General features: G+C 47.2%; 1 protein-coding gene across 1 annotated transcript; it reads right to left on the bottom strand.

The window, feature by feature from the left end:
• Window positions 1-358: 358 nt before the first annotated feature.
• Window positions 359-22,473, bottom strand: POM121C (POM121 transmembrane nucleoporin C). The gene is made up of 13 exons (XM_007940292.1): window positions 21,911-22,473; window positions 20,377-20,592; window positions 19,906-20,064; window positions 16,753-16,833; window positions 15,099-15,270; window positions 7,532-7,623; window positions 6,815-6,888; window positions 6,220-6,344; window positions 5,970-6,072; window positions 5,504-5,680; window positions 2,805-4,412; window positions 842-964; window positions 359-456 (listed from the first exon to the last, which is right to left on the bottom strand). The coding sequence occupies exons 1-13, from the start codon at window positions 22,471-22,473 to the stop codon at window positions 359-361; spliced, it is 3,591 nt and encodes a 1,196-aa protein (XP_007938483.1).
• Between the last annotated feature and the right edge of the window lie 476 nt (window positions 22,474-22,949).

The following is a 22,949-nucleotide window of genomic DNA, read 5'->3' as shown; positions in this document are numbered from 1 at the left end:
CTCTCAGGCAAAAGGCAGGCAGGGAGGCCGCCTGGCAGCTTATACACTTAACGAGTTGGGGAAGCAACAGACAGTATGTACAGAGGTTTCTTTAGTTCTCCAGCCTTGCCAGGGGGACTGTTCAAGTAGAGGTTGGCATCTGCCCTGGCACACCCTGCCTCCCGTTCCCTCGAGAGGCCGTAGACCTCTGCTTCTCAAAGAGGGAAGGGGCCTCCAGAGTTGCCACCACCTCCTTGGCTGAAGTCGGAGATCGGGGGTAGGTTTACTTTTTGGAATTACAAGGGGCAGAGGCTCTTCCCAGCAGGTGCTGAGGTCCAGATTCGGACAGGGCTTGGGGAGTGGGGACAAGGGTCAAAGGCTATTTCTTGCGGGTGTGCTGCCTTCGGGCCTGCAGGCGCTGCCGAGCCCCTGGGGTCTTGGATCCCGCACCGATGGAGAAGGAAGGCGCTGCCGAGCCTGGAAAGATCCAACAAGATCTCGTCAGGGCAGCTGTGACTTGAGCACACTTCTCTGGGCGCCCCCATCTTTGCAGTCAGGCAAGTAATAGAGCACGAGGTACTTGAAGAGGGATTCCCAAGCAGGATCAGAATCATTTCTTTGGGGGCCTGGGGAGGAGCTATTTAAAAATCCCAGAATCCCACACCAGCCGGTCTGGGAGTCAGGAGGCCAGGAATCCACTTTGACCTGACTTCCCTAGTAGTCTGGAAACTTCTACCCAAGATGGCTCCTCTCTGACTTCAGCTGTCCAACCCCAAACCTATTCGGCTCTGCACAGGAACCTGCTCCCAGTCCCTCAGGGGAGACAAGCAGATCGCCAACAACAAGGAGACCTGCTGCTTACCAAAAGGGCCGACTCCCACAAAGCCCTGGGCCGGTGCTGAGGATGCCCCAAACGGGAGGCTGCTGCCTGACGTGCCCACTCCAGGGGCAGGCGCGTTCTGACCAAAGGTGGGCGTAGAAGAACCTAGAAGGACAGACAGCAGAGGACTATAGAGACCAGGCCAGTAAGCAGAGGCACTGCAGCAGACAGCAGTGAGTCACAGGTGGGAGGTCCGCTCTCTCCCCAGAGGCACTTCCCTGGTCAGAAGGACACCCGAGTCCTGCTAGCCTGTTCCCGTTTGCTCCACCATGAGAAGCTGCAGGAGAAAATTAAACCTGGTGCTCCAAGTGACACTGCTAACTGCTGAGCTGCAGCAGAGAAAAGGCCCACAGCGTCCCCTCTGGCCACCTGAGGTGCATTCCTGTGGCTGCCATACCACTGGTCACTGCGGAGGGGATCCCTCTGACCTGCCTGACCAGGCTGCCTAGCTTCTTACATCAGGACCGATCTCGTCAGGCCTTCTCCCTGCTCATTTGTTCCACTTCATCCCAAAGCCTGAGGCTTCCACCAATCTCACCATCCCACCACTGCTGGTCCCCTCATCTTCCCATGGTTCCTCCGGAACTTGGCCAGTGCAAGCTCCCTCCCCACCTGTAACTGGATCCTGGCTGTGTGGACACTGCTTTTCCTCCAGCCCACTCTCAAGGGCAGGGGAATGCCTTCCATGTGCCTGTGCCTCTGGGCCTTGAGGGTGGGTGAGGGGGTTGCAGGTTGTTCCCAAGGCTGGTTCAAAACCTGTTTTCTTCCCTCCCCCTCCAAATTCTTCAAGTCCTCTGTAGCTCATCTTTATTCTGTTCCACTCCATTTCCTTAGTAATGTCATCTAGCAATCGCTGTGTCACTCCTGAGGACACCCCTACCCCACTGCCATTCTTGGTGACTCCAACACCTGAGGCTGATCCACTTCTCGGTCCCTTAACCTCACCGCAGCAAACAGTTTTTCCTCTATGCCATCTCTGCCACCCACTCCCAGGTCAAAAGTCTTGTCACCATCAGAACTGCACTATCTCCCAAATCCCAATTTCAAGTAGAATGCTCCCTTCCTTCCAGCTAATTTATTTTCCCCCTCAACTTGTTCCCATTCCTACCTTTCTTCAACCTCATCAAGGCCTCCAGCCCACTGTCCCCTCCTGCTATACTCAAGTTTAAATGGATTGGGGTTGACCGCCTATCCACTTACTAGGTCCACATCTCAACAACTAAACACAGCTGGGGAAAAGCCGACCTACTTTAAATCCATCATCAATCTTCTAGGCCTCAGAACTGCCTGGCAAATCTACACTGTCTCGACAGGCTCCTTTTCCTTCTCTACAAAATGACTGCTTCAAGAGACCTTCCGAAGTTCTACCCATTCCAGCACACCCCCCCCAGGTCTGTCCTCACACCAATAAAGCACACGGAGCTGTCAGGGTCAGGCTGAGCAAGGGCCCATCATTCTGCTTGGAATTCTAAAGGGACTCTCTTTAAAACCCACAAACTTAACTCTGCCCACAAGTCATCTGCACCTCTGCTGGCCTCTCATCCTCTATCATTCCTCCATCAACTCTAGTGCAGGAATTACCTCGGTTCACGATATTCCAAGCGTGTCTCTGCCTCGGAAACTTTGCACTAGCCATCTCCTGTGGCTACAACTCTCTCTCACGTACAACTCCCTTCCAATATTCCAAACCCTTTGTCACAAATGGTCTCAGCTTCAACTGGTTACTGCCTCAGAAAGGCCACCTAAACCTTGACCACCTAAACCCTGATGAACTCCTCCATAAGCATTAAACTACCTCTTTTACCCAAGTATGTTTTACTACCTGCCATTTTGTTTATACATTTAATGCCTGCCTCCTCGAAACGTAAGTCTCCCGAGAGAAGAGGCCCTGCTAGCACTGAAGACAGTGCCTGACGCAGTGGAGCAGACCCACCCGTAAGCTCACCTCCAAACACAGGTTTGCTGTCGGGCGTGCTGGCCACGCTGAAGGCGAAGGATGAGCTCTGGCTGAGCGCGCCCAAGGTGTTCTGACTCAGGCCTCCCCCAAAGGGGGCCGTGGTGCCGGTGGTCCCACTCTGTCCTGCTCCGAAGTTGAATGGTGTGGAGCTGGAACTGGTGCCTGGGGCAGCCGCACTGATCCCAAAGCCCCCACTGCCAGCGGGTGCTGCTGAAGCCCCAAATGTGAAGGGCGATGGCGTGCTGCCAAACACTGAGCTACTGGTCCCACTGCTGGTGGTCTGGGTTGTGGCTCCGAAGCCAGCAGTGGTGGCTGTACCAAAGGAGAAGACAGGCGTGGTGCTGCCAAAGGCCGGCTGGGTGCTGGCAGGGGCACCAAAGGTGGAGGCTGGCGTTTTCAAACCACCAAAGGCCACTTGTGTAGTGCTGCCAAAGGCTGGCTGAGCATGGGTTGGCGCTGGAGTTGCAGCTGGGGCCACAGAGTTTCCAAAATTGAAAGAGCTGCCAAAGCTTGGGGCAAGGGCTGGCTTGGTGGCCCCTTGCTGCTGCCCGTCAGTAGCCCCAAACGTGGGCTGGGGGTTGGCTCCTGGATATGATGGGGGAGGGGGCTTGGTGCTTGAACCAAAGGGAATGTTGAACGCTGGGGTGGTGGTGCTGCTGAATGTCAGAGTAGGCTGGCTGCTGGTACCCGGGGCTGAAGTAGTGAGGGTGCTGCCAAAACCAGTGAAGCCTGCGGTGCTGCTGCTGGGGGCGGTCTGGACAGCACTGGGAAGGGGCTGGCCAAAGGTGGTGACTGCTGTCGAAGGAGGCATGGCAGGAGACTTGCCAAACCGGAATATGGAACCCATGGTTGGGGTAAAGCTGGCACCAGAGGCAGGGGGTGCCCCAAAGAGGAAAGGCTGGGAAGTAGAAGTGGTGCTAGTCACACTGCTCATGGTGCTCGTTACATTGTTTACACCAAAGCCAAAAGGAGGCTTTGAAACAGAGTCTGTGGATGTACTGGCTGTGGTAACAGAAGCCCCTGTAGAGGTGGCACTGGGCAGGGGAGTGAAGAGAGGAGCAGTTGTGGTAGTAGCCGGAGTAGGCGTCTGCTTGAAAGAGAAAGGAGTTGACAAGGGCACAGATGTCGGTGGCTCCGTGCTGCCGAAGATGGGCTTGAAAGTGGGGGCCGAGGTACCAGCCATCACAGGAAGGGCGGAGCTGGAAGACGCTGCGGTGGTGACTGAAGGCTGAGCAGGCAGGGGGCCTTCCTGCTCACCTTTAGGTGGGGCCCCAAAAATGGGCTTGAAGACAGGAGATGCAGAAGACACCTCAGGAGCCGCAGGCGGGTGAGAAGCTGGGGTGCTCAGCATTCCAAACAGAATACTCGGCTTGGGGATGGGGGACGGGGCAGCTGGGGCGGGGGATCTGGCAGATGTCTCAGCCTGGAGGGCTGCAGGGGTCTTGATGGTGCCAGTGACTGGTACCGTGGAATCAGGGATCAGCCCCGGGAAAGTGGCTGTGGGTTTTGAATCTGAAGAGGTCCCTGACTGTGAAGCCCCAAGGCTGGGTGTCTTCGGAGGTAAATGGGCCACAGTGGGTGCCCCTCCAGCAGGTTCTGCAAAAGAGAGGGATTTCCTGAGAACGTGAATTCTGAGAACTTGAAACATGACGGTACTCGGTATGTCTGTATCCTCCCCACGCCTAGCACAGTGCTAGGACCCCACGGCCAGTCTCAGGCCTTTAAAGCAAACCAAGCTAGTATTTGTTATTTCTACTCTTCACAAAACACAAGAAAGACAAAAATGATTTTAAAGAGTTGGCCTAATCAGGGGTTAAGGAGTGCTGGTGGTTCAGTGCTTAAGTATTTGATTGCTAACCAAAAGGCTTGCAGTTCAAACCCACCAGGCAAAACAAAGATGGGGCAACCTACTTCCATGAAGATTATCACCTTGGAAACCCAATGGGGGGTCACTGTGAGCTGGAATCAACTCAATGGCAGTAAGTCTAGTTTTGAATCAAGGGTTAAATGTATGGAAACTGACGAAAATTTGATCACCTGAAGGCTGATGTCCAAATTACTTATCTGGGTACACCTTCTTCACCTAACAAAGATTTCCTACCTTCACCTACCACCAGCTAAGTGCAGCAGACAACCATGACCAAGATCGTCTCTGTCCCAGGAGAGGCTGACCACACACCACACACGACTACATGATAAGCACAGTAACAGAAGTGTGTGCGTAGTGCCACAAAGGCACAGAGCTGAACAGTCACCAGGCCCTTGGAAACCCACAGGCAAATGGGTTAGTTCTGTGCCTGTGGGCTAATGAGCATGTATCAGGCCATCTTAATCACGCCATCACGTCTACATGTCAGAGCGGCCTCACGGCAACATTACTATTCTCACTTTACAGGTGCGGGCAGCAGGCTCAGGCTCACAGCAGCCACAGGCCTAGGTTTCAAATCAAGAGCCATTTGACACAGAAATGAAGCTTCCTTACCAGCTTTAAGTATTACAGGTCACCTTCCCTAAAATGCCCTCATTAGAGAATTCTGAAGCTGTTACGCTTGCCCAGCTCAGGTCTGGTGTGCAGGGTGGGTTCAAACTCTGGACAGTTTCCAGCAAGTCACAGGCAGGACGCTTTTGCTGCGACCTAGACAGAGGCTGACATCAGCACATGCTTCGAGGGAACCTTCTCCACTCACCTGGGCGAGCTGCTGGGCCCGGGGAGTCCTGCACCTTCTTCAAGCTCTCCAGCAGCGGGTTAGAGCTGGGGGCCGGAAGGGAGGGTGCTGACGCAGCGGCTCCGGCAGCAGGCAGGGTGAAAGTGACAGGGGGCCGAGTGGCAGGCGGGCTCTCAGCGACAGAGTCTGAGGCAGCATCTAGAGCAGAACAGAAAGACTCAGCCGTCCACCCCTGTCTGGGATTTTCAGATGGCTTATCAGGGCACAGGGCTGCTCAAGAGTCAGTGTGGCTCATCCAGACATGCTTCCAGTCAATCCCAATGTCCATGGTTCTCCAGGCATCAGAGAAAACCCAGATGGGTTACTCAGATGAGGAAGACCCAAAGAAAACATGGAACTCCTCCTGGGGTTCTCCAGAGAGGCTTTCCAAATAAACCAATCCCAAGGGAAGTCTCTTTGGAGCGTGTAAGTCATCTCTCCTCCTTACCCGTCTTATCCTCCAGGGCCTTGTTGAACCACTGGAACGACATCTTTTTTTCCAAGTCCAGGTCTTCGGCAGTGATCGAATAGCCAAGCTGGGGAGGCGGCGGCTACCAAAGAGAGACAGCAGAGTCAGGTCCAGGGAGAGAACCCGGGAGCAGCCTGTGTTCAGCCTCGCTGAGAGCAGTGCGCCTCAGGTTCCTAGCAGGTCAGTGGTGAGCTAAGCTGGGGCAGGGGACAGAGGGGTGAGGCCATACCAGGGTCAGCTGGTCCCCTCGCCGGGAGGGCAGCAACTGAATCTTCCGTTTGCGCTGCCCCGAGCTGCCAGGTGTAGATGGGGAATTCCATAAGTTCTGCTTCTTTCCCATGGTTGTATCTGCAACTGAAAAAAGAAAGTGACTTGTTTTCTTCCTTTCCACTTCTAAAATGGACAGTTTTGTCTATTCACCTGGTTTTTACACTGCATCTTTACTGGGTGTCTCTGGAAAGATGCAGTTTCTATCTCAATGGTGTGGACTCTTGGGTGGTGATTATTTCTAACACCATGAGGACAAAACGCAATCAACTGCTTCCAGTGAACACATCAATTGTCTACTGGCCAGTAAGGACCTGGCTCACACCTACACGTCCAGCTGAGCTCTCCATCCCATGGTTACCATGTTAGGCCCTATTTGTTGGGGCTGCCTTTCTCCCTTGCTTCCCTAAGGACAGAACCATCTGTCTCTCTGTATCTATCATGCCCTAGATCAAACAAACGCTCTACAAATACTTCTAGAACAGGTACTAATCTATGCAGCTCAATACAACACCTCCACCACCGCCACCGCCACTCTTGCTCTCCTGTCAACTTACCCTTTGCTCCCTGGGACTCCTTGTCTGTCACCAGTGGAGTTGCAGAACTAGAGCGATGAGAAAGCTCCTCTTCTCTGCAAAGAGGAAAGGCAGAATTAAGCTTAGAAAGACTTCCTGACAAAGTAGGGCATAACTTCCTGGACTCTCCTGATGACCAAGTTCCCAAAGCCTAGAATCACCATGATTTCAGAGCTCACTATGTCAGGGTAAACAATAAACAAATGTGACTTAAAAGAAGTCAAAAGAAGATTCCTACACAGACGTGAACAGAGGTGGTTCATAAAAGCTAAGGAAAAACCTTTGTGAATTAAAACCACCACATGACAGTGATCTTCAAAACTTTATCTATAACCTGCCGAGTTCCTGGGAGTTCAGATAGAGATGAGACCCCTAATACAGTGGACTTCCACCAGGCTCCACATGTCTGGATGGTCAGCTGGAGTCAGAAGGTGAAAGCTATTGCCTGCTGACATGATCTGCTCTGTTCATTCTACTTTTAGCCTGCAGCGCGAGGCCAGAGCCTCTACAGTCGGTATGTAAGACGGCAAGAGATGAGAGCAACTCAGATGGGTATGTCACTGTCCTTCTGCTAGATCTTAATTTCTTTGATTCTCCAAGTCAGAGGAGCAGAAAACCTCAGAGCCAAGTAAACTTCCCTCCTTTCCCTACCTCCCTTTAGTCCATTCAGAAAGTAACAGCTGGGGGAATGTACATTACCTTATTTTTTTTGCCGGCCTCTCTGGTGTCTGGGAGCGGGATGAGGCTGCACTAGAAAAGGGTGATGAGCCGGGACCACCTCTCCTCCGCGGCTGCAAGTCAAACGAAAGTAACACGGCTGAGGCTAAGTGATAGTTTAGCATCTGACCTCCAACATTAATTTTGTGGGTCTCTATTCATCACTTCATGTAAGTCTCTTTTTAAGTGATTAAAAATACTTCTTTGTGAAGAAAGATCTCTGAAAAGAAAGTCAATTGCTGGTATTAATTATGAGAAAAGGAAAAAAAAAAAGTCTACAAAAGTAATGGAATGCTAACTAATAAATGTAGAAGAATGATATGCTTGCATGTATCAGAAAGCTGAAAGTTACAATCAGTAACGGTACAATGACATGAGGCACACAAGTCCGCTCTATACTGTCTGTGGAAATAATAAAAGAAACCGTGTCAGCAAAGATAAGCCATTTCATATTAATCATTACACTTTCAGGTTTACTTTACTAATTTCGTTTTACAGAATTACATGCTGTGGTGGTATTTATGACATGTGCAACATCTCTGACTTATTATCACAGGATAATCATTCACTCACCTGTCTCTTCTACCAAGTAGAGTCCCTTGATGGCAGAGATGGTCTGTTTTCTCTCTGCATCCTTCCAAAGGGCCCAGCAGCAAAGTAACTGACATTGGGCAGGCCTTCTACAAATATTTTCCTAAGTCTTTAGCCTAATTACAAACATACTAAACCCTTAGTTGTTTTCATATTGAAAGTTTCTGGGGAAAAAAAAAGTGGAGATTTCTCATCCTGTAATAGTCAGTTGCATCATGTCAGCACCAACAGGAACCACAGACTGTCTTATTAATGCTCACAAAGTGTTCAAAAGAGGGATGGGGGGCCTAACATCAAAGACCAGTGGTAGAACAGGAGGGCAGCTCTGTAAGAAACCCACAGCCCAGAATGGGCTTGGGGAAAATGCTCACACCAACAATAGTGTGTTATGTTGCGCTAAGGCTAGGAACAGGGAAGAACAGCTATTTAGAGAGACCAGAACAAACACTGGTTTGAAAACTACAATGTTATAGGGATAGGAAAACAGAAAAAATGCACCAATGTGATCCAAGGCTTTAACAAACATTGTAAATTGTACTTTCAATCATTTCAAATCCCTAATCCCAACTCACTGGTTCTCAAACTCTTGTGGAACTTCTAAAACCACAATCCCTTGGGTCCCATGCCCTTGCGTTTTTCTTCTGTAAAGTGCCAAAGGTGATTCTTTGTTTTAGCAGGCTGAGGACAACCTGGGGCAACGAGGAGAGAAACGTCGTATCTCTACTTCATGCACTGCGTGTGCACGCGTGCACGCGTGCACATACACACATTTAAACTGCATTTACATGTAGGAAATGAAACACACAAAAGTGAACTGTGAAAAATAGATGAGTTGGTACTTGAACTTGGGGGTAAATAAAAGAATTTCTGTGGCAGAAAAGAAGAAAAAAAGGACACAGACCATTAGGTAAAAATTAAGAACCTCTCTATAGAGAGTGGCTCTTAATTTTTACCTAATGGTCTGTGTCCTTTTTTCTTCTTTCTGCCACAGAAATTCTCTATAAAAATAAAGTCAAACAATTAACAGGCTCAGCTGCTAACCAAAGCGTTAGTGGTTCAAGTCCACCCAGGGGTGTCTCGGAAGAAAAGACCTGGCAACGCACCTCTGGACAACTGGTACCTGCAAACCCTCGGAGCACAGTGCTGCTGCGACACACGGGGGTCAGCGGCAACCAACGGCACTGGTGCTTGTTACACATAAGAATGTGAGGGAGGGGTCTCTACCGCACACCCTTTCATATCATTTCAATTTCCAACCCGACGGATGCTTTATTTAATAAAGTAAAAATAAAATTTATGTGAGCAGGAAACCAAAACACCAATAAACAAGATTGAAAGGAAAATACTTTCAATTAGACAAGTGTTAATATCCATAACATATAAAGCTTGAAATCTTGCACATACATACATACATACATATATATGTGTGTATAAAATATTAAATGAACAATGGACTCATATAATTGTTACATGTCATCAAGTCAGGTAAGTCATAATAAAAAGAAGTTCAAGCAACCTAAGTATTTAGCAGCCAATTTAGTTCTGTATTTTAACTCAAGTTACATTTGCCAAGTCTACTTCATAAAGGTACTCTCTCAGGTGTCAGAGATCGACCATCAAGAGATTTTACCATCTGGAAAGGAGCTAGGACAAGTATTCAAATCGACTGGAATAGTCAAGAGATCAAAAGAAGTCCCTGAAAATGAGCCAAGAAGAGAGATGATACATTCTTAGGGGCTGGGAGAATGAACAAAGGATGGACGCGATCCTTCAGATGGTCCTACAAGATTCCACATAGAAAACACCTGAAGAAAGAGAAACTTGGTAGGCCTGCAGTGGGGTGGGCTTGTCATTCCAGAGGGAGACCACAACAAGAAAAGGGAAACAGCAGGAAAGCATCAGATGTTCTCTGAAGGTAAGAAATTGGTTTGGCTTAAGTCTAGTGCACACATAAAGGACCAATAAAGGACAAGGGCAGAATCGTAAGCAAAGAGCCTGAAGTTCTGAAGGTTTACTGTTGTGACTTTGGAAAATGACAAGTCTTGTAAGACACACGGAGGTATAAACACCAGGCACATCTAGGTCTGAGGAAAGCTTATTTCTATAATTAGCATCAGTCTAACATTTGTCAACATTTTAGAATAAAAAGCTAGGACTTCTAATTGGGGCAACTGGAGATTTGGGCTTTACTAGTCTTCCCTGGAAAAACACAATTAAGTCAAATATCTACAGCATTACCAGCAAACACAAGGGCTGTCTGTCTATATCGATCATGGGCTCATTCACTGCTTCGTTAAAAATTAGTCAAAGATAAACTTCAACATAAAGAACTTTCATATTACTTTAATCCCCCCTTCCTAAGAGTTCCTTACTTTCCTCACATTTTTAAAATAGCTGATGCCTGAGCCATTTAAAATTATGATCAAAATTCACAATGCTGTATTCCAGCAAATCGACTTCTGTTCCATTCAGACATTGTACATCAGTAGAGGACTAGGAACCACGTACAGCTGAACAGCCAGCAGCTATTAGTGTCACTGGATGCATTTCCTTCAGTAGGTCACAGGCACCAGAAGGAACAAGGGTGCTTAAAACAAAATCCGGCCACGTTTCTAAGAATGGCCGACTGGATCAATGCTCCTGCTGAGGACAACAGAAAACCCTGAAGGTAATATGAAATCCACTTGTTTGAAAGTACGGAAAAGGTAACAAGGCAGTGAGACACTGTGGAGAAGACAGACAAGAGAACAGGAGCCAGGAGGCGAGCCCATCTAAGCCCACTTCTCCCCACAAAGTGACTGATGATTCCAAAACTAAAAGCTGGTTAAAGGCGGAGAAAAGCTCTGGCAGGTCTCCTTGGGCTAGAAGGTCACAAACTAGAATTCAGGGCCTGCCAAGTTTGAGGGGCCCTAATAAGTACCTCAGGCTTTTGGTTGGGATCCCTAAAGCTACGTGCTAGTATATATGGTAAATGAGAAAACAATCAGTCCTCCCAAGAACGGAGGACAATTCTGAATCATCATGTGGACTGGACACAGGTAATCTGCCCCATCCTACCTGCCCGCCAGAAACAAAAGTCAGGTTTCCTGAAAGAAGACACACCATTTGGAGGCTCAACTCATCATTACATTTTTTTCATGCACAAAATGTACAAAAACATTCATTTATTTATTTTCACGCAGAAAACAGCAAGAAGCTTAAGCCAAACAAGCTTTGAGAAGATATCCTAAGAGAATATGGTCATGACATTGGGTAGGCAAAGAGTTCCTAGAATACATACGATACACTAACCACAAATGAAAAGACTTCCAGATGGTAAAATAGCAAGCTAGGAGCAGAACACTGATTTGTTGCAGCACGTGAAACTGACAGACAGCTTGTATCTACATATGTAAGAAACTCGCACAAATTGGTAAGAAAAGGACAAGCAGCCCACCAGAAAAGAGCCAAGAAACTTCAACAGGCCTTCAATACAAGAGGATCTACAATGGGCCAAACAACAGTGCAGAGCAGTGCCTCATGAGTAACCAGGGAAATGCAAATGAGAACCACAAAGAAACGTCACTCCACATGAACAGGGTGGCTCGTCAGAGAGAAGACAACACCTGCCTCAGTGGAGATACACAACAGCCACACAATCTCATCCCCTGCAGCTGAGGACACAAGCCGGATCCCTCTTCACAGAACTATTTAGTGACAGCCACCAGGCTGAACACATGCATACCATAAACGGGTGTGCCTGCAGATTCCTATGAGACCGTCCATAAAAACTAAACCCAAACCCAACCCACTGCCATCGAGTCGATTCCTACTCATCCCAGCCCCCACTGGGTTTCTGAAGCCGTGCTGTCATCATTGTCGTTAGGTGCCGTCACGTCATCTCTGACTCACAGCGACCCCATGCACAGCAGAACCAAACACCGCCCAGTCCCGTGCCAGCTCCACCATCTTTGCTAGACTTGAGCCCATCGCTGCAGCCACTGTGTCAATCCATCTCATTGAAGGCCTTCCCCTCTTTTGTCGACCTTCCACCTTACCCAGCATGACATCCTTCTCCAGGAAACGGTCCCTTCTGACATGATCAAAGCAGGTGAGACGAAGTCTGGCCATTCTCACTTCCAAGGAGCCTTCGGCTGCACTTCCTCCAGGACATATTTGTCAGTTCTTTTAGCAGTCCACAGTACTCTCACCATTCTTCACCAGCACCACAACTCACAAGCGTCAACTCTTCTTCAGTCTTCCTTACCCATTGCCCAGCTCTCACATGCACACGAGGTGACTGAAAACATCATGGCTTGTGTTAGGCGCACCTTAGTCTGCAAGGAAACATCTTGGCTCTTCAGCACTTGAAAGAGGTCCTTCGCAGTCGATTTGCCCAGGGCTGTATGTCTTCTGATGTCCTGACTGCTACTTGCATTGGCATTGATTGTAAAACCAAGCAATGTGAAGTCTGCAGTATTCAACCAGAAACTCAAATATCCAATGGTAGGATGGTAAGTTGGCTGCGGTCTATTCGTAGCACCACAGGGTGGACAGCAATGAAAATGAATGTCCTGCTGCTACAGTCAACAATGGGGCTAAATCTCACAAATTCAGTGTTGAGGGGAAGAAGCCAGATGTACAAGGATGCACACGCTATGTTTCCATCCATATGGAAAACAGGGAACTACCTACTCAGGAAGAAGTCATGAAGGAACAGTCAGGAGTGGGTACAAGGATGGCTTATGGGTATGGAAAAATGTATTACTACTTGACCTGGGTAGGGGGGGTTACATATGTTGTACACTTACGATTTGTGTTTTTCTGTACATTACCCTCTAATTTAAAAATAAGAGATATATATATATATATATATATATATATGTATCTATATAAAAGGTGGATGACATGGCATGGATTGCTATGGAAGATACTGCGCTAAAAGAGAAAAGCAGCTGCAGGAAGGTACATACGGTATAATCCCATTTGCGTAAAACAGACAATGCAAATTTCTGTGTGCTATCCATATGGGCACACACAGGAAAAAGTGCTACTAACAGGTAACACCATATCCTCTGGGATACAGACTGGGAGAGCCAGGGCAGGGGAATTCTGCTTGATACTTAATAGTTATCTTAAAGAAAAAAAATTCTTGAAAACAGGGAAGGGAATACTAGCACTTGCTACAAATTCCAACAAATAAAGAGTATACAGTGAAAAGTAAGTTTCTCTCCCATCTCAATCACTGTTACCAGTTTCTAACATGCCTTGCCAGAATTATCCTGTGTGCATTCAAAGATTAAAGAAACCAGCAACACCAAATGAGAGGATATACAACACAACTACATACCTTGCTTTTCCATATATTTCTGACATCATTTAATTTCCATCATTTCCACATGGACCTATTAAAGTGCTTTATTGTTTGCAGTAAGTTACATAGTATTTTAACTGACAGATACACAGTAATTTATTCATCCAGTCCCCTGAAAAGTACTTGTACATTGTTTCCAAGATTGTGCTGTATGAAAATAATGCTACAGTCAACACCCTTGCATGTGTCTTTGTCTGTATGTAGGATAAATCCCTAAAGTAACTGTGCTGGCTCAAAAGGCATGTGCATCTCTAACAGTGATAACTGCCAGCTGCCCTCCAGCAAACAGTACCAGCTGACAGCCCCCCAGCCGTGCAAGAGAAACCTGCTTCCTCTCTGGTTTCCATCCACATCCGTGGTGCAGTGAATTACTTGGTATAGCTTTTCCAGCCACGGTCTTTGTGGCACCCACCAAATGACTGGGTGGAACTATGTAAATGTGAGGTGCTTGTGGTCCACCAAGAGGACCAGATAGTTTGGTAGTAATTTAAATAAGGTATGTGGCACCCTCGTGTGGATGGGACCATGGAAATAAGGTGTATGGAACCCTAATGTGGGGATTGGTTAGTACCGTCCTTCCAGTAGGCTTAAAAAGAGCCCTCCTGGAGGCAGAAAAGGGGATCTCACTGTGATCAAGAGATGAGCCAGAGGTGCAGTGGAGCACTGTACCTCCTTGGCAGACAGATCCGGGAGAAAGATGGTGGCAGCAGAACCCAGAAACTGGCAGGAGACAGAGTGGTGGGCTTGCTGGCCCATGGAACAAAAAGCTGAGTGCCTTTAGACAAGAGGCTTCCTGGTTGAATGAGGTGCACCAATCGGCAGAACTAATGCGTTCTGGAACAGAGCCAGACCCAGAGGCCAAGGGCCAAAGAGAAGTATGCCTTTAGGCACGGCCAAGCGGAGGCTGTCCTGACTGAAGAACCGAATCCTGAGCATTCCTGAATCCGAACCGTAAACTGTTCCTTCCCTAATAAACCCCACAATGGGAGTACTATCTGTGAGCTGTGTGAGCCCACCGTGATGAATTACGGAACCCAGCAGAGAAGCAGTGAGTGCTGTGGGAGGGATGGCTGGTGTCAGAGCTGGTAAAAAGGTTGGAGGGTGGCAGCCTGTCTCACAGTGTTGGGCTGCTGGTGTTGATCCTTCTCTCTCCCCCTTGATCAGGGGATGCCACTCCCACGCCCCTTTTGTAACATCTTTAACTTGTTTGGAACGTTCCTCTAATAATTGGCAAAAGATATGAACGGTCACCAGAAAAGAACTGGAAATCACTAGAAGAAATAGGGTTCTTATTCCTCTACACTGTAGTGAAATTACCACCATCTATTGAATTGTTTCCCTTTTGCCCATTTATCTGGGCTAACAACTCTCTGTCTTGTACCAGGTATACATTATGTATACATTAATTTGCCTCTGGGCTTTCTATCTATTCCATTGGTCTACACTTAGCATTCAAGGGTTTGTACCTCCTGTCACCTTAGAGGCTGTCTCAACACTGGCAGACAGAAAGCAGTTAGTCAGTAAACATTTGCTAACCAATTAATTCTGGTCTATCCAATTCAACTCTAGGAACTCATTTCTGCAACATCACAACAAGCACCGTACCTGAGAGAAACCACGAGTAGAGCTATAGGAACTGGTAATGGCATTGCGGCTGGAACTAGGGATGCCACCCACATATGTGCTTGTCAAGGAGCTCATGGAAGAAGTGCGGGATCTCTTATTCAAGTGGTCATCAGAGCTCTGGGAATGGAAACCTCTCTTCAGAGACCCAGGTCTAATAAAAGGGAAAAAGACAGTCAGATGTGCTACTGAAGGCAACATTCATCCAGCCTGGTGATGGCACCTTACCAAATACAAATTAATAAGCTCTTAACTTTATTGTTAACAACTGAGCTAACTATGCGTATCTGACAAAGTCAGTAAGGGAAAGCTAAATATTTAAAGATTAAATGCGTAATTCCAGTTTTAGAAAATGCACACTATAGTGACAGAAAATGGATCACTGGATGTCTGGGGACAGAAGTGGAGAGAACAGGATGGGACTGTTCAAGGAAGCTCTGCAGTGATAGAGGTGTTTGTTACGGCAACCGTCGTGCTGGTTTCACAGGTGTGTCCATGTCAAAACCTATCAAAGTATACACTTTAAATATATACAGTTTACTGTACGTCAACTATACTGCAATAAAACGGTTTTTAAAAAAAACAGAATGCCAGAGTTAAATCAATCCATCATTTTTTTCTAAGCTTCAATTGCAACAGAAACGCTCTATACATCTTCCTTGAGGAATTGTCATCCTACTTGTTATATGTAGACAACTCACCATTTCCCAGAGTGACCCATTTCAACATGGACCAGTTTATTCTTATACTGGATTAAAATGTACTTCCTCTAACTTGCCCCCATGGAGACTATCTGGAGCCAAACCAAACTAGTTGTTTTCCCTCTTTCAGGTGACAGTCCTTCAGTTTTAGGGGACCACTATCTACCACCCTACTTCCGCATTTCCCGAGGCTTTTCTCCTTTCGGATAGTACTTCTGTTCCTTCAACACCCCCTCAGCTACGCCCACCATCCATCTGGCTGTTTCAAATCCCTTTAACATCTTAGTTCTTTCGCTTGGAATTAATTTCAGTTTGTGCATATCCTCTCTTACAGTCAGTACACTGAACTGAACACAACACTCCACGGACAGTCCGAGCAGAACTAAGTAGAGCAGGACTACCACTTACCTGCCCCAATCTGGTCTCTGTTCCTCGTGGAGTCAGCACTCAGGAGGAGCACATTGCCTTTGTGGTAGCCATATAACGCTGACTCAAGTTAAGTATGTAAGTTTATCTGAAGTTTTTTCACACATCATTTCCGAGCAACTTTCCCTCCCATTCAATTCCTCCTCAAATGTATTTTTAAACAGAAAATGCAAATAAAATTTCATAGCTTGTATCAAGTTTCCAGAAACTTCCATTTATCTTAAATTTCATATTGCTGCTTTTTATCCAATGCACAAAACTTGTGACCTTTGTTTATAAACTTGGTCATCAACTTAGCAGATTTCATCCATATGAATGTAAAAATATTAAACTGGATTAGAAGATAGGTAATTGTGGGAAGTTACTCAACACACTCCTCCCTGATTTCACAGATCTGAATCTGAACTAATAAAGTAATGCAGAAGCCCACAGGAGAATCTACAAGGCAGCCCTCTGGTAACCTTTTTCCAACAGACCACACCCATCCCTCCGGATGGACTCTCACTTACTTCGGCACAAAAGACGCAGGGCCTCCATTGGCCACCAGTGGCTCAAATGCTGAATGTCCACTTCCACTGCTATCATGGCGCCTGAGAGGAAAAAATTCAATCAAACCAAAGAGCTTTTTATTCTTAAAGTGTATTCCCCTATTCCTGGGACCTTAGCATCTCTCTGGAAAGGATGTGTCCTGTGTTAGACAAGAAAAAAAGTGGCTACAAATTCTTAAGATTCCAAAAGGTAAATTTAATTAATTTAATATTGTCCATGTAATAGGAAAATATAAAATACTTCAAGACTTTTTGAAGTATTCAGGTGTATCAATTCTTTATTTGCTAATGTCACGCTGAAGCGTTATAATCACAAAGTTAACATCCCACCACTCATTTATTTTTAAAGAAACCAACCAACCTTAGGGGCCAAGCCACACAACCTACAGTACAGTGTACCAGAGGCTAACACTCCAAGTCTTTCATGGAAAAACCTTACAGACGATGTGTAAGAAGATCCGCGGCCAGGTGCTCGCGCTCACTGCTCATTCCAGTTATGGGAAAGACAGTGCAGAATCCCATTACAGGCTCCCCAGAGCCAAGAAAAACTCTCCCTGAAGAAGAGAAACCTATCTGGACCCTCAGAGCTGTCACCTCTACTGCTCCCCCCGCTTGTTCCTCCAGCTTAGCTAGCTCACACCGGCTCAAACTGCTCTCCTGCTGCAAGCACTAAGGCCTATTTCTGGTCACCATTACCTGATTTTTCTATTGTGCTCAGTGAATTCCATGGCTTGGCTCTTCTGGCCATGGTCTTTGTGACTCTCACCAGATTACTGGGTAACTATGCAAATGTGAGAGAGCTCTGGTAGCATAGTGGCTAAGGCACTTGACTGCTAACCAGAAGGCTGGCGGTTCAAACCCACTAGCCACTCCTCGGAAGAAAGGTTGGGCAATCCTACTCCCGTAGTGATACTGCCTCGGAAACCCAAGGAGGGGTCGCTATGAGTCAGGGCTGACTCGACGGCACATAACAACAACAACAACAACAACATGCAAATGTGGAGCAGATTGCCCCATCTTCCTTCCAAGGAAGATGGGGCAATCTACTTCCATAGTGATACTGCCTCGGCAACCCAAGGAAGAGGTCACTATAAGTCGGGTACGACTCGACGGTATATAACAACAACAACATGCAAATGGAAGGTGCTTGTGGCCCACCAAGGGGATTGGATAGCTTACTAATAATGTAAATAAGGTACATGGCACCCTTGTGGGGGTGGGACCATGGAAATAAGGTGTATGGAACCCTAATGTTGGGATTGGTCACTTCTGTTATCCCATCAGGCTTAAAATGAGCCCTCCTAGAGACAGAAAGGGAGATCTCACTACCATTATGAAAGAGAAGCAGGAGTGGAGCAAGTCCCTGAACCCAAAATCCCTACACTGAAATGACAGAGGTGATAGGGAGAGGTGATGAGAAGAAATGGCGGCAGCAGAACTGAGAGACTGACACGAGACAGAGAGGCAGGCTTGCTAGCCCAGATTGAGAAAAAGGAGCGCCTTTGGCCAGGAGGCATGCTAACAGAATGGAGTGCACCTAGGTGCACCTGAACACTGTGCAAGCAGGGTGGAGGCCAGGCCGATGGGCCAAGGGCCAAAGAGAAGTGTGCCTGCAGGCATGGCTGAGGGGAGGCTGTCCCGATTGAGGAACTGTATCCTGAGCATCCCTGAACCTGAACTGTAACCTATTACTTCCCTGATAAACCCCATAATTGTGAGTACTGTCTGTGAGTTCTGTGTGGCCACTGTAACGAATTATCAAACCTAGCAGAGAAGTAATGAGTGTCACGGGAGGGAGAGTTGGTGTCAGAAATTGGTAAAAGGCTGGAGGGTGGCAGCATGTCTGGCCTGAGAGGAATCAGCTCTGGGCTGTTGATCTTTCTCTCTCCCCCTAGTGAAGTTGGAGGTCAGAGGATGCTGCCCCCATGTTCTTAATGCATCTGCATTATATAAATATGCTTCCATTTATTAAGATTTCCTCTACTTAATTTTGTTATCTATAGCATCAAGCCTGTCAGATATAAGCAATCTGGTCTAGGTAATTGGGGCAATGGTTGCATTTTTCAGGCATGAGGTCCAATGTCTCCTCTGAGAGTACTTCCTTGACTATCTTATAGAAAGAAGTACCCTGCTTACTGTCCTCTGTTATAAACACTGTTTTGTACCCCTCCCCTGCACGTTTACAGTCTATCATCTTATTTATTTTACTGTTTTTCTCACTTGTTGCCTGTCTTCCTCAAACAAGTCCCATGGTAGGGACTTGGTTTTACTCACTGCCCTATGCACAGTACCTAGAACAGGCCCTGGACAATGCGTGCCCATTAAATATTTGCTGAACTAAAAAGAGTGGAATCTTTAATTGATTTCTTGGAAAGTGGTAAGTAGCTCTGAATCCTGACCAGCTACTACAACCTCATCTGCTAAACTTAGAAAACGGATTGTTTACTGCATTTCCATTTTCATGTAAATCAAATAATGAAACTGGTTTCACTCTCATTATTGATAAATCTACCATACTCCAGTCTTTACCTTTATTTGGCAAATACTTCCTTTTTAAATTTTAACCTGGTAGCTACCCAAATAAACGAACAACATAAGAATGTGTGTGTGTGGTGGGGGGGTTTCAGCATTCTCAGAAATTAAATATAACATGCTGATATCAAAAGTAAGAGGCTAATATAGCTAGTACTTCTTGGCTTATCTCTAGTACTTATAAAACAAAACAAAACCAAACTCACTGATGTGAAGTCGATTTGACTCATAGTGACTCCCTCCTTGGGTTTCTGAGGCGGTGTCTCCATGGAAGTAGATTGCCCAATCTTCCTTCAGAGGAGTGGCTGGTGGGTTTGAACCACCAGCCTTCTAGTTAGCAGTCAAATGCCTTAGACGCCACACCACTAGAGCCCCCACAGAAATGTGTAACGTTTATCCACCCTGTACCTTAGGAAACAAACAGCATTCATGCCTTTGTTATCAGGCTCTTTCCTAAAAGCCAAAGAGGGGCCCTGACAGGGACACAAACTGAAACTGTGTATTTCTGGGTAACTATCTCTATTCCAACCAATCTCTGAGAGCACACAGGGAGGCTCTGTGGTACTCTGCTGGGCCTGTTACCGTCTTTTATTCTCCTGGCTGTCGGAGAATATTTGGTCTTCCTCTTCCACCATCCTTTTCTTCCTCTCCTTGAGGGCATTCAGCACAGTCTCCTTTGCACAGGGGTCTGGAACACTCCCTGATGGTGATGACAGTGCTGAACCGATCAACTGCTCCGGTCTGCAATCAAAGACAAGACTCTAGCATTAAGATACGTTAATTACCACGCACTTGGCATAGACATAAGACACTGGAAATCAGAACCTAACCTAGCAAGCAAAAATGTAATTTTCACATTCACAGAAATTGCTCTTAGCCATTTACTACTGTCAAGGGCAAAAAATAAAGGGTGGCTCAATGACTAGAATTTGGGATTTTCTCATTCAAATAAACAGTTACCTCCTCTTTTTGCTCCATGGTTGTTAGAGGAATAACCACAGAAGCATACAGTGGACACAGAAGGGAATCTAGTCTTTCAACAAAAATACTCACACTGGCGAATGGATCAATTTCCTGTCAGGAGGAGCAATCCTCACTGTCACCGGGCTGCACACCATCTTGGAATTGCGAGCAGACAGCACAGTCTTCTTGTGACAGCCATTCCAGCACACTGTGGGAAGCACCCCCAGCAAGGAATACTGGGCCTGATGGATTGGATATCGTCTCCGAGGTGTTATTACAAACCGATTCGGCAAAGTCCCACAATCCCTGCAAAGAATGGGACCCATCACAGAAGCAAAGAAGCATGAAAGAGTGTCAGCAAGTTAAAATGGCTAATCCATCACTTGGAGTCAGACATTTTTCACAAAGCTGAAACCTCCCCTTAACACAGAACGCGGTATTTTATGGCAACTTTCTCCTGTTCAATCTAAGGGCAGAAAGTGGCAGCTGCTTAACAGCTGTCTGAACAATGAACTTCAACAATTTGTGAAGGAAACTGGAAACCTTGCCCCACAATGGAATAAAAGTGTGTGTTGGGGAGTATGGGGAGAAACTTTTCAAGAATTCTTGAATCCTTTCAATCTTTTATGGTAAAATCTCAGTAAGAAGACACCCAAAGACAAACATTTTTAACCTGGTTCCACATTAAATGTTCATCTTCTCAAGTATACGTATTTATCAAGAATCTAACATTTTCACCAAATTTTTGTATTCTCCTGTATCATACAGCTATTGGGACTAAATAAATATGTCTCTTTCATTTGGTCATCTTTAACAATCATAAGAGCTCTGGTGGTGTAGTGCCTAAGACACTTGACTGCTAACCAGAAGGCTGGCGGTTCAAACCCACCAGCCACTCCTCGGAAGGAAGATGGGGCAATCTACATCCGTAGTGATACCGCCTCAGAAACCCAAGGAGGGGTCGCTATGAGTCGGTCCGACTGGATGGCACCTAATAACAACAATCATGAAGTTTATTCTTTGGGACAACTCTTGAGTTCTACTAAATGGCCTGTAGACAAAAATGTAGTAAAATTGACGATCTTTACGACTAAACATGAAAAAAAGGACATTTCCACCTAAAAAAGAAACATGTTATCAATTTATCAAATATTCTGCTAAATCCATAAACCCAAACCCACCCAAACTCGCTGCCATGAGGTTGGTTCCGGCTCACAGTGACCATGTAAGACACACTACCACTGCTCCACTGGGTTTCCAAGGCAGTAATCTTTGCGGAGCAGAATGCCTGATCTTTCTTCCGCAGAGCAACTGGTGAGTTCGAACCGCCAACCTTCTGGTTAGCGGTTAACCACCGCACCACCTGGGTTCCTTGCTAAATCTGCACTACACTAGAATTCGGGCGGTTCTGAGACTCGGAGAGAAGGGTACAGTTTTGTCATCAAAAATCCCAATTCCAAAAGTTAAACAAGGGCAGAGGCTGCTGACATGCACCGAAAGTGATTCAAAAGAATGAAAATCGCAGAATCCACTTTGCACTTAATGAAAGAAACAATGTAAATCAAGTCCTCACTTCAAAGCCAGTGTACACAGAGAGGGATCTGGCGGAGAACATGGATCTTACCTGTGGGGAAGCCTCCGGGAGGGTCGGAGAAGAGGAGTGGGGGAAGAGGGCTGAACGCGGGGAATGCGATGGGCCGAGGGGGCGGGCGGCGAGGGCCGAGGGGCTGGGCGGCGGCCAAGCCTCTCTCGCAGGTCCCTGCCCTCCTGAGCAGGGGGAGGCTGCGGAGGGCCAGGCTTGCCCAGGTAACTACCCATGAGGAGTAGTTCGGCGGGGTCGGGTCCTTCAAGGAGGGTACGCGGCTCTAAGAGACTTCCGTTTACTGCCGACTTGACCGGTGGCGAAGTAAACAGTGGTCGCTGACGCCGTGTGTTGCGAACGAGCGAGGAAAAGGCGCGCGAACCTCGGGGCTCGCGGCTCAGTCCCCACCAGGCCGCGGTAGCCCCGACAGCCAGCCAGGCCAGGGCAGCCGCCGCCGGCACCAGGTACAGCACAAGGCCGAACAGCGACAGTCCAAGGAGCACCGCCCCGGCAGGGCCGCTGCAGCCCCCGCCCCGGCCGTCCCTGACACTCGCTATCGGCCGCCGCCGGTCGCCTGCTCCAGCAGCCCCAGCCGCCGGAGACATCGCGGCTCCGCGCCGCGGAGAGGACTTAAATATCCCAGCGTGCACCGCGCTGCGCGCTGCGTCACCACGCGCCTGTTGCGTCACTGCGCAGGCGACTTGGACGCGGCCACCGCGAGGAACGAAGCTATTGCTTGGCAACGCAGTAGACCTATACATGATTCGAAAAATGCAGTTTTTACTTAAGAACAGAGTTTCTGATGCTTCAAGTTTCCCGCGTGTCTCCCCGCAATGCACCATTCAGAGGTGACTCTGTGGAACAATCTTGTTAAAAATAAAAGCAGGGAAAGTATTCACCTAATTTTCAACCATGATATTCTCACGTAATTCTTTATTTTTATTCTTTTTATTGTGGTTTGGGTGAAAATGTACAGAGCAAGTTCACTTTCCATACAGCAGTTCACATACACTTTGTCTCATGACATTGACCACAATTTACCACAATGCAACAGCTCCCCTCCCACTTCCTCCCCATAATT

This window comes from Orycteropus afer, unplaced genomic scaffold (assembly GCF_000298275.1).
Source record: "Orycteropus afer afer isolate SDZICR_OR568_19922 unplaced genomic scaffold, OryAfe1.0 scaffold00006, whole genome shotgun sequence".
Classification (NCBI taxonomy): Eukaryota; Metazoa; Chordata; class Mammalia; order Tubulidentata; family Orycteropodidae; genus Orycteropus; species Orycteropus afer.
The sequence above is the reverse complement of the archived record's forward strand: the minus strand, read 5'-3'. Positions and strand labels throughout refer to the sequence as shown.